At 39.1% G+C, this 14,653-nt stretch overlaps 1 protein-coding gene across 22 annotated transcripts in view; it reads right to left on the reverse strand.

The window, feature by feature from the left end:
- The window catches only part of NRXN1 (neurexin 1), a 704,201-nt gene that overhangs the window by 116,045 nt on the left and 573,503 nt on the right, over positions 1 to 14,653 (reverse strand). For all 22 annotated transcript variants that reach the window (XM_017829343.1, XM_017829340.1, XM_017829336.1 and 19 more), the window contains one exon: positions 10,593 to 10,764. In XM_017829343.1, the coding sequence (XP_017684832.1) occupies positions 10,593 to 10,764 (172 nt within the window). The remainder of the gene's footprint in view (positions 1 to 10,592; positions 10,765 to 14,653) is intronic.

Below are 14,653 nucleotides of genomic sequence, written 5' to 3' on the forward strand. Positions count from 1 at the left end.
AAAGACATACAAGAACGAAGTGGGATGAATCTGAAAGTGTTTGAACTGAAAGCAAAAGAAAATTTCTTAAGAGCAGGACTCTTCTCTTAAGTTACTTTCTAAGAAACAATTTATGTAAGGGAGCAGACTTGACCCAGTACAGTTTTCTTTCTCATTTCTTAAGCTCTTCTATCACTAACACAACTTTTAAATAGACATGGGGAAAATAAAGAAATGAGAATGGGGAAAAAAAATCCAAACCTCTAATCCTTTAGAAGGAATGTGAGTCATTGATTTAAATAAGTTCCATCAACGTTTCTGTAGCATTCTAAACATTCTCAGAACTTACTTGGGTTTTGACTGATAATACAAATAATCCTTTAGCTGTCTACAGCATTAAACCTTTGTCTTGAGCCAGTGCAATCAATTAAAAATATTTTCTATGAAAATTCAAATGATCTCACCCATGTACATTATCTTTCTTAGATCAACTTTGCTTTTACTGTTATGATGTGTATCCAACAGAGTAAGTAGGTTTTTTTAACTTTAGGAAAAGAACGAAAAATGCTTTGACTAATAACAATGTTGTTGAAACTAATAAAGAATCTACAAAAACTCTCATTCTAGAAAAAAATACAAATAAATTACACGCAAAAATTAATTTTTTAATTTCAGAAATGTAAAAATCTGGGGGGTTTAAATGCTTGCATTTTAAAATACCTTTTTGGTTTTTTTAATACCTTTCATTTTGTTTTTTCATTGCCCAAAGGAAGCATATTTTTTATTTTTTCTTTGATTCTTCAGTCACTAACTTTTTTCTTCTGTAGTAATCTTGAAATCATCTCTAGAGCAGCCTGCCTTTATGGTTTCTAACTTTTATTAAAAAAAAATGTTATTCAATATATAACAAGGTTTAAATGATCATACTTCCATTGAAAATAAAGTGATTTACTCCTTTGATTTTCATTAGGTGGGAATCTATGCCTCTATTCCCCCTAAGCTAGAATCTGATCCATCAGAGAACTCAGCCTTTGCCACCAGGGTTGTGTAATTTCTTCCTGAATATTTTCACATATGGAAGTTTGTTAAAGACTTTTTGCAAATCTAAAAAACCCCAAAAGTATATTAACTCATTCATATTTATTCCCCATTATCTCCTATCAAACCAGAGTAGGTTTAACTATAAGAGTTGTTACCAGCAGATCTCCCAGATGGAGACCTCAGCATAAAGAGAACCCCTGGGGGATGTAACTCCATGGACACATCAAAAGCCATAAATAACACTGATGAGTTTTGCTTTCCAAATCAGGGAGGATGAGCCACTACTTGGTAACAAAGGAACTAATGACTTAGCTGGTGTTTTTCCCATTCTCCTCTTACTAATTCCGTAGACTAAATATTTTAGAGCCACATCTCCCACATCTAAAGCCTGATTTTATACGTATGGCACAAATTTATCCATAAAGTGTTCACTTGCACTGTATAATTCATCTTCTATATATTCCCAGATGGAGAGTTCCTGAGAAATCCTCCTGTTTTTTCCAAACATTGTTATCTCCAAGGGAAGTAAAGTATTATGAGGTGTCCTTGTTTCATCAACACTGCTAGTTTCTCACAGCAGGAAAATGACATACAAAACAGGAGACATGGGGCAGTATGTGTTTCACAGAGGCTTAATTGCTGTGAACAGAACTTAAGTCTTTTCCATTGCACTTCCCTCCTGGGTAGAAAGGCAGTTTTTATTTTGTCTTTGGAAGCATTGTCCTTACCAAGTTTGTAAGCTTTGCAGCTTATCAGATGAGGACATTCCTTATATCCTCTATGTCTACCATCAAGACTGATTGATGACAGATCTGGCTGCAGGAGTTGAAACTCTGACCATAGCAAAGGAAAGCACACAAGAGAGAACCAAGATACATTCTTCTATCCAAAGAAGGAATAAAAGGGTAAAGGTGATGTGTTGCTGGACAAATAACTAGCAGTCAAAAGGCTTATATTATTTCAGCCTGGAAAGCAGCCTAAAAGTCCCGTGTCCTAACTGCAGTGGCCAGGGAGGTTTGAAAACTTACCCTATGGCACATGCAAGGCAAGGCAAGTACTAAGTGATCATCTACTTGTTAGGTTCCTACATCACCATGACCATAATAATTTTGCATGAATGTGGTGATAACACGCTGACTGTCCATTTCACTGGAATATTTAAAGATACGTTTGTGAAAGTGTTCGAGAGCTCTCCCTACCACCACACTTATACCCGAAAAGCATCTCTGATTCTCTTCAGAAGTGGCTGTAGGGGCTTGAATTTGGAAGCTATTTCTAAGCCAATAGTGTGCAAGTTAGGCAAGTACGTGGATTGCTTGGGAAATACTGGAATCCATTCATAGAGAAACAAATGTACCGACACAAATGTCTCCTGTTAATTTTATAGTCAATCGGAACACAGAAATCAAGACAAATGGATGCCATTTACCCTAAATAGGATACACGGCAATAGCTGACTCCTAGCATCTATCTTAAAGCCAGATGTAACCCATGAAAAGACGACAGACCCTTTTCCTGTTTTCCAGAATACAGGGACTAAGAGAAGCATTTAAATGGCATGCTCCCTTCCACTAGCCCTTGGATGTTCTGCGATAACAACCTTTAGCCCATAGATCCAGAGAAAGTCCCTAAAGACAATGTGTGACCTCAGATGTCTAACCTTATGTGATAAAGCGAAAAACAAAACCAAAACAAAACCATTAAAAAAACCCCAAACCAACCAACCGAAGAAGAGCAGAATTATTCTGTATTATACCAAAGCCCTCAGGGCTTCAGATGGCAATTGCCTTATTTCAGAGGTACTTGGCATTAAGCATAATGTCAGGCTGCAGTTTGATCTTCTGCCAGCATACATGGGCTCTCACACAGGTTCTTCTTTGGTGTATATGCTCAATCACAATCTGTACTCCCCAATCACAGAGATACATCTGTTCCAGCAGTCTGGCAGTGTTTTGGACAACCTCTTTAGAGCAAACAATACGAGTGACACGCTCATGCTGTCAGATCTCAGTCTGTTAGGCACATCCCTGACACATCCTGACCCATGGGGTACGTGAGGGCAGCTGCAATAAAGTTATGCTTTTCTAAGGCTGACCAGAGATCTGGAGGTGACTGGGAAGGCTTCATTTTAGATATTTGCCTACATCAGACTGTATCTTCCAAACTGCTTCAGGGTTCCAGGAACTGCTAAGCATTCCTAGTAGATTGAACAGCTTTGAAACCATAGATAAGTTGGCCAATATCTAACAGATCATTTTCTATCCAGAAAATTCTGCATCAGTCTGATTTATGATGGAAATCTTGAAGACTAAGTTGCCACTGGTAAAATGATTAGTTGTGCCGTGTGTTTTAATAGAATCAGCATTGGGCAAACTGCCTTTGACCACAGAAAGCATAGAGTTAGTCTCAGAAAAGTGATTCTGAAATTCTTTCAGAATAAATGGTGGTTATTGTGGCTTTAAAATGTCCTCTGGCTTGTTTTGATATATATTCCCAGACTTATAAAATGTACTAAGGAACGAAAATCAGAAAATTAAGAAAACTGTTTTTCATGTTAAATAGATATGGCTATGAGCACTGCTGTGAGAAAGACTTGGGTGTTTTCTTCTCCCCATTTGATCTGATATGAAACAGATTTTCTTTCAGGTAAGGAAGAAAAGGTTCTTTCAAATTAAATAAAATGCTTTGTTCTCAGATTACCTAAATCCTCTATAAACACTGGGCAATCTTCACATGAAAAATCAGAATCTTTTATTTAGAAAATACTGAAATTGATATTTTGACATTACTAAAACCAGTTTCCTTTTTCTGTTTTGTTTTGTTTTTTAACTTTGGCCATAATCGTTAGTTCAGTTTGACCCAAATTAACAAGTTCTTTGGTTTATGTATCTTCAGAAAATCTACATTTCAGTGTAGAATTATTACCTATCTGAAGTTACAAGAGCAGTCTCTTCACAGAAGTAGCTGGAGTTGCTACTATGGTGCAGTCCTGTTGCCTCAACAGCAGCCAGTTGCAAAGTGCAATTAAAACTAAATAGTGAAGGAGACAAGATAAGCCATAAGGAGTAGAAAGGATGTGCATGGAAATGGGGATAGTCTATTGATTAGGAACTCTGACTGCACAATCAGCAGTTTTCCCATTCCTGTTTAATATGATCATAAATTAGGCTGCATCCAGATAATGTGAATTCACTATCTGAAAAAGAGGCCAAGGTAAAATACTGAAGTTCTTTTGGGAAGGTGCAGACAGATTATGATAATTCAGTAAAGAGACATAACACTGAATTTAGTTAAGAAAGATGGAATATATAAATTGAGGGCAGATGTGGGCATCTTAGCTGTCAAAAAATTACAATGCGCTCTTTGCAAACACAGGGCTACCCACCAGTCACAAACACAACGAGAAAGGGAGAACACAGGACAAACATTTAATAAAGGGCAGAAATTGAAGTGTAAATCCTCATAGCTCTACCATGTTACTCAGAGAAATGGCAAGAGAGAAACTTTGGAGTAAAAAAATTACTCTGATGGTAGTCTGGAAGACTAAATCTAAACTTCTGTTTCTAAAAATTATCCATCCATTTCAGGATATTGAAATCTTCACATTTGTCTAGGACTAAACCACATTTTTCCTAACTATATTTCAAGAAACAACCATCCACTTTTACTAGGACAATCATCCTCTATCACTGACCACCCCTACCTCTTTTCCTTTAACAGCTCTCTCATTTCACATCTAGTCAGATATAAATTGAAGGTACATTGGCCCAATGAAAACTCAAATCTAGTGGGTTCATGACTAAAATAACAAGAGAGAGATACTAGATTATATTAATCTTTAAGGGTCACTTCTGCATTTTATGCAGCTCTAGGATAAAACCTACAAAGTCACCATGGAAGCCCTGTGAAGCACTGCCACATGCACTTTTTGCAAGGTGTCTACCTCTCTGACTGATCATAAAGCAATACTGGATGATCACCTGTGCTACAACAGCTAGAAAACCCCTTGCAAGAACACTGAACTTAGGTCCTGAGACCTAAGACTGAGTTCAGATTTCCTAGAAATCCCACACAGACTTGGGGCAATCAGAGCCACAGATCTTTTTCAAAAGATGGTCACTTTGAGCATCAACAGGGGTGCCCACTGCACACTTTTAGCAAATGATGCAGCACCCACTGTTATTGGGCTTGGGTGCCCTTATCTGCAGCATAGATGGGGCTTTATGAAGGATACACAGGCAATGAAGCTGGAAAATCCTGAGTCTCTGACCAGATGCTTCTCACAGAAAATCTTCACCCAATATTTGAAGACACCAAACACAAACAAGTGTTGTAATCAAACACTCCAATCAGAATTGTAATTCTTCCCTGATAAGGGAAGACTTGATCAGTTGGTATGCTTTAGGCAACCAATTTTTTAAATGTTATTTTATTTCTAATAAAGGAAATCCAGCATATTTAAGAATAGCAAATTTGCTAATTAAGTTGTTAATCTTTTTTCTATTTTTAACTTAAAAAAAAAAAGCCAAACAAAACCAGAAGAAGGAGAGATAAGTCTGTGCTTATGCACAGTGGTGCAGGTTAATTAAGAAATAATGCAGAAAGAAAAAATTCAAAACAACAGCTACAAAGTAGAAAAGAACATTCTTTCTAGCATGGGAATGAAAGCTAATGAGTCCTCACTCATGCAAACAGGATCAAATTCTGTTGATACCATACAACTGCAACATGTCTCCATCCAAAAGGCAAGCCAATATCAAGTTAGCTGGTTAACCAGTAGTGCCAAGTACTACCGTCTGTCCCTAAAACAGACACAGCAGAAGCACATCTAAACTGGATGCAGCAGCATTTGTCACACTGTGTTGTCTGGTATCTTTAAAATGTCACTTTTAGAAATACTACTTTTAGAACTCAAATGAAAGTAGTTGATTTGAACATAAGTCATTACTATCTTCAGTTTCAATTCTTGCTTCATTATCACGCTCGCTCACAGGCAGCATAGTCTTCAGGACAAGCCTATGTCTTTTCTAAAATGTACATCAATACCAGTCTGTGAAGAAACTAGTGTTTAAAAAGGGTTTAAATGAAGGCTGTCAAACCTGATGGAGCAGCATGGGAACAGAAGAGAAAGATACAGGTAGATGTGCTCGTGCTGGGAAGGGAGAAGAAATGGAAGGTGAAAAGGAGGAGGACAGGAATCAAAAATGATGTTATGGCATACAGGAACCATAAAATATCGCTATGGGAAAGGCAAAGAAAATTATAGGCTAATAGCAGTCTTGGAAGATCCAGCAGCAAAGCAAGCCAAGGGATTCTGTACCTCAGCTAATGAAGCAACTGAAAATGCCTTGAAATGCAGCTTGCGCATGGATTGCTCATGGTAGCTCAAAAAGCTCTAATTTGTTGTTTTCCTTTTTAAAAGAAAACATCCAACCCTCTTCAATTCCAGTAATCCCATCCCTAGAAAATCACTCTATTTTCTAAATTGACCTATGTTCAGTATAAACAAATTTTGTGTGCCCGTATCTTCAGAACTCAGCTGCACTTTGTCCTTGTTGCAGGCACTTTGTATTTTCATGAAGAAATGGAACAGAGAAAAAAAGTACTTTTATGCTCATAGAATGGTTTGTGTTGGAAGGGACCTTAAAAATCATTCATTTCCAAACCTTCTGCCATGGGCAGGGACACTTCCACTAGACCAGCTTGCTCAACCTGGTCTTGAACACTTCCAGTGATAGGACATCCACAACTGCTACGGGCAATTTATGCCAATGACTCACCAGCAAAGAATTTCTTCTAAATCTAATCTAAATCTACCCACCAACTTAAGGTCATTCCCCCTTGTCCTATCACTGCATGCCCTTGTAACAAGTCCCTCTCCAGCTTTCTTGTAGCCCTCATCAGGTACTGCAAGCTACTATAAGGTCTCCTCAGAACCTTCTCTTCTCCAGGTTGAACAGCCCCAGCTCTCTCAGCCTGTCTTTATAGGAGAGATGTTCCTGCCCCCTGAGCAATTCCACCTGGACTTGCTCCAACAGGTTCACGTCTTTCCTATGTTGGGGGCTCCAGAGCTCGATGCAGCGCTCCAGGTGGGGTCTCACCAGAGTGGAGTAGAGGAGCAGAATCACCTCCCTCAACCTGCTGGTCACATCTCTTTTGATGCAGCCCAGGGCACCATTTGCCTGGGCTGCAAGTGCACGTGGCCATGTCATGTTGAGCTTCTCATCCACTACCATCCTTTCTGGCAGGGCTGTTCTCAATCCATTCTCTACCCAACCTGTACTTGTTCTTGGGATTGTCCCAACCCAGATGAAGGACTTTACACTTGGTCTTGTTGACCTTCATGACATTTGCGCAGACCCACCTATCAAGCCTGTCAAGGTTCCTCTGGAAGGCAACTCCAGCATGCTGACTGCACCACTCATGACAAACTTGCTGAGGGTACCCTTGATCCCACTGTCCTTGTCATCAACAAAGATTAAAACAAAGATTAATACTGACCCCTGAGGAATGCCACTCTCATTACTGGTCTCCTCTCAGACACTGAGCCACTGACTGCAACTGTGTGCACCATCCAGCCAATCACTTATCCATCAAGTGGTCCATCTGTCAAATCCATGTCTCTCCAATTTAAAGACAAGGATATCGTGATGGACAGTGCAAAATATCTTGCACGAGTTCAGGCAGATGACACCAATTGCTCTTTCCTCACCCACCACTGCCATAACCCTGTTGTAGGAGGCCACCAAACTCGTCAGGCACAAGATCTGCCCTTACTGAACCTATGTTGGCTGTCACCAATCACTTCTTTAGTTTCCATGTACCTTAGCGTGGTTTCCAGGAGGATCTGCTCCATGACCTTGCCAGGCATTGAGGTGACACTGACTAGCATGTAGTTCCCTGGTTCTTCCTTATTTTCCTGTTTCAAAATGGGGATTATTTTTCCCCCCTTCTAGTCAGTGGGAACTTCATCAGACTGCCACAACCTCTCAAATATGATGGATAGTTGTTTGGCCACTTCCTTGGCCAGTTCCCTCAGGACTGGATGTATCTTGTCAGGTCCCATGGACTTGTGCAGCTTCATCAGTCTTAAACAGTCTCAAACTTTCACTCTCTCAGTCCTTAGAATCATAGAATCACAGAATCAACCAGGTTGGAAAAGACCTCTGAAATCATTGAGTCCAACCCTGACCCAACACTGTTGTGGTTACTAGACCATGGCACTAAGTGCCACATCCAGTTTCATCTTAAAAACCTCCAGAGATGGAGAATCCACCACTTCCCTGGGCAGCCCATTCCAATGCCTGATTACCCTCTCTGTAAAGAATTTCTTTCTAATATCCAACCTAAACCTCCCCTGGCAGAACTTAAAACAATACCCTCTTGTCCTACTACGGGTTGCCCGGGAGAAGAGACCAACCCCCACCTGGCTACAACCTCCTTTCAGGGAGTTGTAGAGAGTGAGGAGGTCTCCCCTGAGCCTCCTCTTTTCCAGGCTGAACAACCCCAGCTCCCTCAGCCTCTCCTCACAGGACCTGTGCTCGAGTCCCTTCACCAGCCTTGTTGCTCTTCTCTGGACCTGCTCCAGCACCTCAATGTCCTTCCTGAACTGAGGGGCCCGGAACTGGACACAGCACTCAAGGTGTGGCCTCACTTCTGTGACTTGGGCAGTGTGGCTGGAGCCCCTCAGCCTTCTACATGTCCTGGTAACCAGGTCTCCAGAGAGATCCAACATTTTCCCTAATCTTGCTTTTATAACTGACATACCTGCAGAAGGTTTCCTTGTTGCCTACTGACATTCCCAGACAGATTTAACTCCATCAAGGCTTTGGCTTTCGTAACCCAATCCCTGGCTGCTCAGATAATTTTTCTGTTTTTCTCCCAGGCTACCTGCCCCTGCTTCCACACACTGTAGGCTTCTTTTTGTGTTTCAGCCTGTCCAGGAGCTCCTTGTTCAACCACACAGGCCTCCTGGTGTGTTTGTCTGACTTCCTCTTTGTTGGCATGCCTCAATCCTGAGCTTGGAAGAGGTAAATTCATGCTCATCATTTAGATAAAAAACAAAAGAGGCAAAAGAACACCCGAAACTTATTTTTTCCTTTGTGCTGCATAGGTTTTGAACACAAAGTAAGACACAGTCCTCCCCAGCTTCCACCTCGTCATTTCAGCAACCCTTTACCAAACACTGCGAAATTAGAAAACAAGGGGTATATGGGGGAAATAGGAATATCTGAAAGATCACAGGACATATTTCATTCACTGTCCCACTTTCCCTCAAGAATTTATCACCTCTCAGAGATGTATCTAACTTAGAAACAATGAATGGCACTAACTTCCAGGGACATCATTCATTCATAGCACATTAGCACATAGGTGTTTTTTTCTAACATCTCCTGCTACACATAATTGTTTTTAGCAATATATACTTTCATTTTTACTTTGAATTCTAAATTATTTCCAATAAATTATCTGAAGGGTTATATTTCACCTGTGGATTTTGAAAAAATTACTTCTGTTTTTTAAAAAATCAAGTGAATAGCTGGACTGCAATTCAAAATGGCAACAATAACAGAAAACTTCACCCACTAATAATTACTACAGGAAATGGCTTATGTGTTTCTTACTAGTGAAACACATCTTCCTGTCCCATTCTACACCCAAAAATGAAGAGTTTTCTACTTTTAAACAGATAAATCAGAACTGTTATTTATGTAATAGGCATTCTGGTTTCATATTTGCTTTTGCTTACATCTCTGGATTGCTGCCTTTTGTTTAATAATATAAACACACAGAGCAACTGTTAAGAGATAACATGCAGATTTATAAGTTACCATTAATCAGTAGTCCTACTCAATAAGAAAGGGACTGCATGTCTGAAAAACCTGTTGTCTTTAAAAATGAATAAAATTAGTAACACAATAGTCTTCATTGCATGGTATTTGCATAAAATGAAATACAGGTTTGATCAAGGCAACTCTGTCTTCATATGAGTTGCCCTCATTTAAGTGACCAGCATCATTTGCATAAGTAATATCCTGTAGTTTGCATTTTAAGTTAAGGCATCTCGATTTGGTTGTTTGGTTGATCGTACAATTGATAACTGCTACATCCTTCTGCTGGAACTCTTCTGCTAAATTTATAAGCTTCATATTGCTTTAATAACAACTTGTCATCAAAAGAACACAGACAACCTTTTCCTCAGTAAATGTTTTACTCCATCACTTGGGGATAGATTTGGGAGTCACTTTACTTCGTAGCTTTTGTCAAAGCCTTTTTTTTCCCCCCTCAAACAATAATTCAATGAAAACAAATGAAAACAAGAAACAAAACTACTATTTCATGCCTTGATAACTCTATTTTTCCACTTCCACTAATAACTTGAATTTGTGCTTTTAAACTCGCTTAGGAAATGCCATCATCATAAACTGTACATTGCTCAGGACTCTTTAACTACTTAATTAGCTACTGAAACACTGCAAAGAAGCTGATGTTATATCAGAAGAGAAGCAAAATGAGCCAAACTCCACGCATCCCCCACCCCCTTCATGACGAGTGTTTGTGTAAGCCCTTACCTGCTGGGTAACGTTCGATAACGGGCCAGTTGTCCACCTGTAACGTGGCATTGCCACCACTTCTTGTGAAGCGAACTACGTGGTATTTCCCATCATTAATGATTGCGTTCATCTCTTCAATAGCGATGTCATCAGTTCCAACATTAAATTTAACTCCAATTTTTCCTTGGTGCTGCATATTAAAGAATAAAAAAAGGAAGAAGAAAGAGAAGCACTAATTAAGACTTGTTTTAGCAAGAAACTGAGACAGTGTGTCATACAGGGAAAGATTTCTAACAACATCTTCCCTCCTCAGATGTAACTTCTGAAGACTTGCATGCGGCAGTGACAAGCCTTCTGACAGCTTAGTAGGTCTGTGACGTCTTTTTGATGGATAATTGATATTCCAAAGGAGTTATTTCACCAAATTGAGCTCTCTTCTTTTCCAAGAGATTCAGGCCAAGATGTGGAGGGGGGGAAGGAGGAGGAAAGCTCAAGGTTTCCTTCTTTGTCCTCTCCCTCAGCTCCAAGAGGATAAAACACAGTTTTTCCTTTTAGATTTTCAAAACAGAAAGCCTTGTGGTGTCACTTGGAAGAGATACAAGAATTTTCTGGCTATAAAAGCCAGGGCCCAGCCCTGCTTCTCCTTTTTCCAAATAACCTAATTCATACTCCAGTTCTTCACAAATGGTAACAAAGGAGGAAACTTTTTTTCTAATGGAAAGATTTTTAGCATCACATTTTAGTAATTGTGAATCATTAAGCCAAGAACAGACTGACTGACTAAAAAGGACTTTTCTGTTCAAAGCCAGAGAGCAGTGAGAGGTATTTGCTTACACAGGGATGGTGTATTGTTCCCACTAAGGGTAGAGGCTTATTGTTTTGCTGGATTTGCCTATAAACTCCTGTGCCTGAGTGCACACAGGGCTAAGGGGACTTCCCACACACAGTCATACCTGAGACCAAGGCTGTAGATTTTCCAGATGATTGTGATATTGGCATGTTTTCATTTTTATTGATTTTTAATTATTAAAGCGTTCACTCTAATAAGACATTTACATTTTAATAAAGTCTTTGATGTCTATTAAAATTTAACTTAAAGGCTTTGTGATATTTTTTTCTCCTATAAAATCAATTCTATTCCTCAATAAAGGTATTTATTACACTGAGGAGAAAAAAAGAAAACCACTGCACAGTATGAGATTAGGGACTTGTGCATAATAAGTGGCAATTCTATCTGAAATTTCATGTCCTTGGTAGTGGTACATCTTTCTTAAAGGTTTTTACACTACCAGATGAAACACAATTAAATGTTCACCTCTCCAGCATAGCTCTTATGTCTGTTCCCTCTTCCTCTTACTGCCCCAGCACAACTCCCTGTAGAAAGTGTATTCTGCAGTTCATCTCTAGAAGTAACTCAAGCAAAGAATTCAAGAGTTATTCCACCATATGTTGTTTTCTTTTTAAATACCTGACTTCGTTTTCCAACAGTGCTTGTATAATGCAGTTGCAGAGTTGAGCAGCTGCTGAACACCTTTGGAGTTCCTCAACATTTTGGCATTGCGCTTTCACCTCTTCAGCTATGAGATTGTTTAAAATCAATAAAATGACCATTCCCTGGTGAGATGTGCTCAATTGATTAAACCATGTTCTAAACATTCCCATTTCTTCCTTGTGGATTGTTTTAAAATCTCTCTACTGGCTGGTCCTACTTTTCCATGCTTATAGGGTGTCAGTAGGGGACCCACCTCATCCAATACATGCTCATCTTTTGCCTCTCATATGAGTTGCATGGCAATTTCCAAGTTTTCTTGGGAAAGTAACTGTAGCTCTTCCTTATTTTAAATGTGTCAACTATAACTTAGAATAGATTTCACCCGTTTTCTCCCAGGGATGCAGTAGCTTATTTGTTTCACATATTTCATTCATATGCTTACTCTCTTTACACAGAAACATATACAAAGAAATATAAAATTGTACCGGATTTAAAACAATTTCCTCTTTTACTAGTTTATGAAATGCAGAAAACCAGCATGTAATGATAATGGCATATGCACCTTTTCACAGTACTTTCAAGAAATCAAAGGCTTTGAGAATTAAAAAAGCTGACTAATTTTATAGTGATCCATAATTACACTATTCAGAACCTACACTTTATGTACTTGCTTTCCTATTTGCTATATATATGTTTATACATATATTATTTTAGATTATAAAATAAAAAAAAAAAAACCAAGGAAAAAAACACCTTTAAAATGAATAGACCAGGTGCAGGTAAAAAGAAGTGTCATATAAGGCAAATATATCAGCAGCATTTCCAAAATTAGAGTATGTGGTGCTGCAATGGTTACCATGTTACCATTTGCAAATGGCCAAATTGACAAATGAAATGAATGCTTTACAGATTTGAAGGCAGACCTTTAGCCTTCCTTTATAGATATATACTTGCTAGTGAAAAAAAGCAAGTTTCCCTGACTTCCCTACATTTTTACAGAACTACTGTGTACAGATACCAAGCATGCAGCTGCAATAGCAAATGTCACCTTAATAGATGATAACTTACTATAATGATTTCTTTGGCTTTATTTCTAGCATATTTGTGTAGCTGAGGCCATGAAAACCCCCATTTTTAAAGGATATGCTTCATTGTTTCCACACTTCTTCAGCACCTGTGGCCAACTGTGTAACACCCCCCCCACCCCATAAAACAAGGAAGCAAATCTGTGTTTCAAATTGAAGAGTTCCTGATTATTACATCTGTATTTAAGTTTGACTTCTGGACATAATGTTAGACATGACATGAATTACAACCTGATTGTGTACAGCCCTTTAGAACCACAAAACAAAATATGATGCAAGTCTTGACAGTACATGGGCCTAAGCAGATGATGCCACTACCACAGAGCAGCAAGTCACCAGGTATCAGCTGAGCTTGGATAAGCACCTCTGTATGTAGACAGTGGGTTTTCTAAGCCCTTGCATAATCACGCAGCAGTTTGACTCACTGCACTCCTCCTTCATTGAAAGATAACATTAGTTTTCATTTGTCTTTGTCACACTATTTCCATTTATCTTTGGTTAAGACCATGTGCACATTCAGTTATTGCAGATCAGCTGACATGCAGTAACCTGGCGAGATAACGTGATGTCAGCCCTCAGCCTTATTATGCTTAATCTAACGAGCCTGTAACCTGCTAGAAAGAACTAGTTTTTATTTTTCCTCTTTTTGGAGCAATATGGTAGTGCAGAAAGGAAAGAGACTGATAAAACTGAAGCTTACTAAATTACTACTTTCACTTTGCCAGCCTCAATGGCATAGTGCAGTAGTAGAATTTTTCCTTTATCACTTTTTCATTCAAAATAATCTTAAAAGTCATTCTTCCAATCAGAAATAGCCTCAGACAAATGCTGAATGAGACATTCCCTCTTTAGCACCCTGATGATGGGCACAATGGAAAGTCTGTTCATCATTAAGTACTGCAATAAGTCAGCATTACTACTGAATGTTACCATCCCTGCCAGTGACCCAAAATAGTACAGACTCATATTCCTAGGAAGTTATGTTTTCCCACAAGCAAAGATGATAATTTTAGAGCTCCCTGGTAAAAATCAGCTCTGTACACTGGGATTGGAGTAGCCTACCGTGCAGTTCATGGTTCTCAGCCTGTTTTCTTTTTCTCAGCCTCACCTGGTTGTGAGAGAACATAGCAGTGAAATCAATTCCTTTTCCTATTCTGCCTTTATCTATTTTAAACTGTTAAGGCCACAATAACAAAGTGGAGACATGTAGGAGGTGGGAGAGTCTTCAATATTACTTCCAACAAAGACCAAAGGAGAAGAGGGAAGCATTTCAGAAGAAGAGGGAAGCATTTCAAGGAGTGGCTTAAACACTGTTCTGTTTCTCTGAAAATTATTTTGAACTGCAAAATCAAATTTATACTATGAATAATGCTACAACCACCATATCACCACTGCTGCTCCCTGGGACAATGAAGCACAGAGCCTCCGATTAATCTACGGACAAACTACGTGACACTCTGAGCCCCAGTCAGCAGCTCTTCAGAAATAGCTCTTGGTTTGGA

The sequence above is a fragment of the Lepidothrix coronata genome, unplaced genomic scaffold (genome assembly GCF_001604755.1).
Source record: "Lepidothrix coronata isolate B3197 unplaced genomic scaffold, Lepidothrix_coronata-1.0 Scaffold163, whole genome shotgun sequence".
Classification (NCBI taxonomy): Eukaryota; Metazoa; Chordata; class Aves; order Passeriformes; family Pipridae; genus Lepidothrix; species Lepidothrix coronata.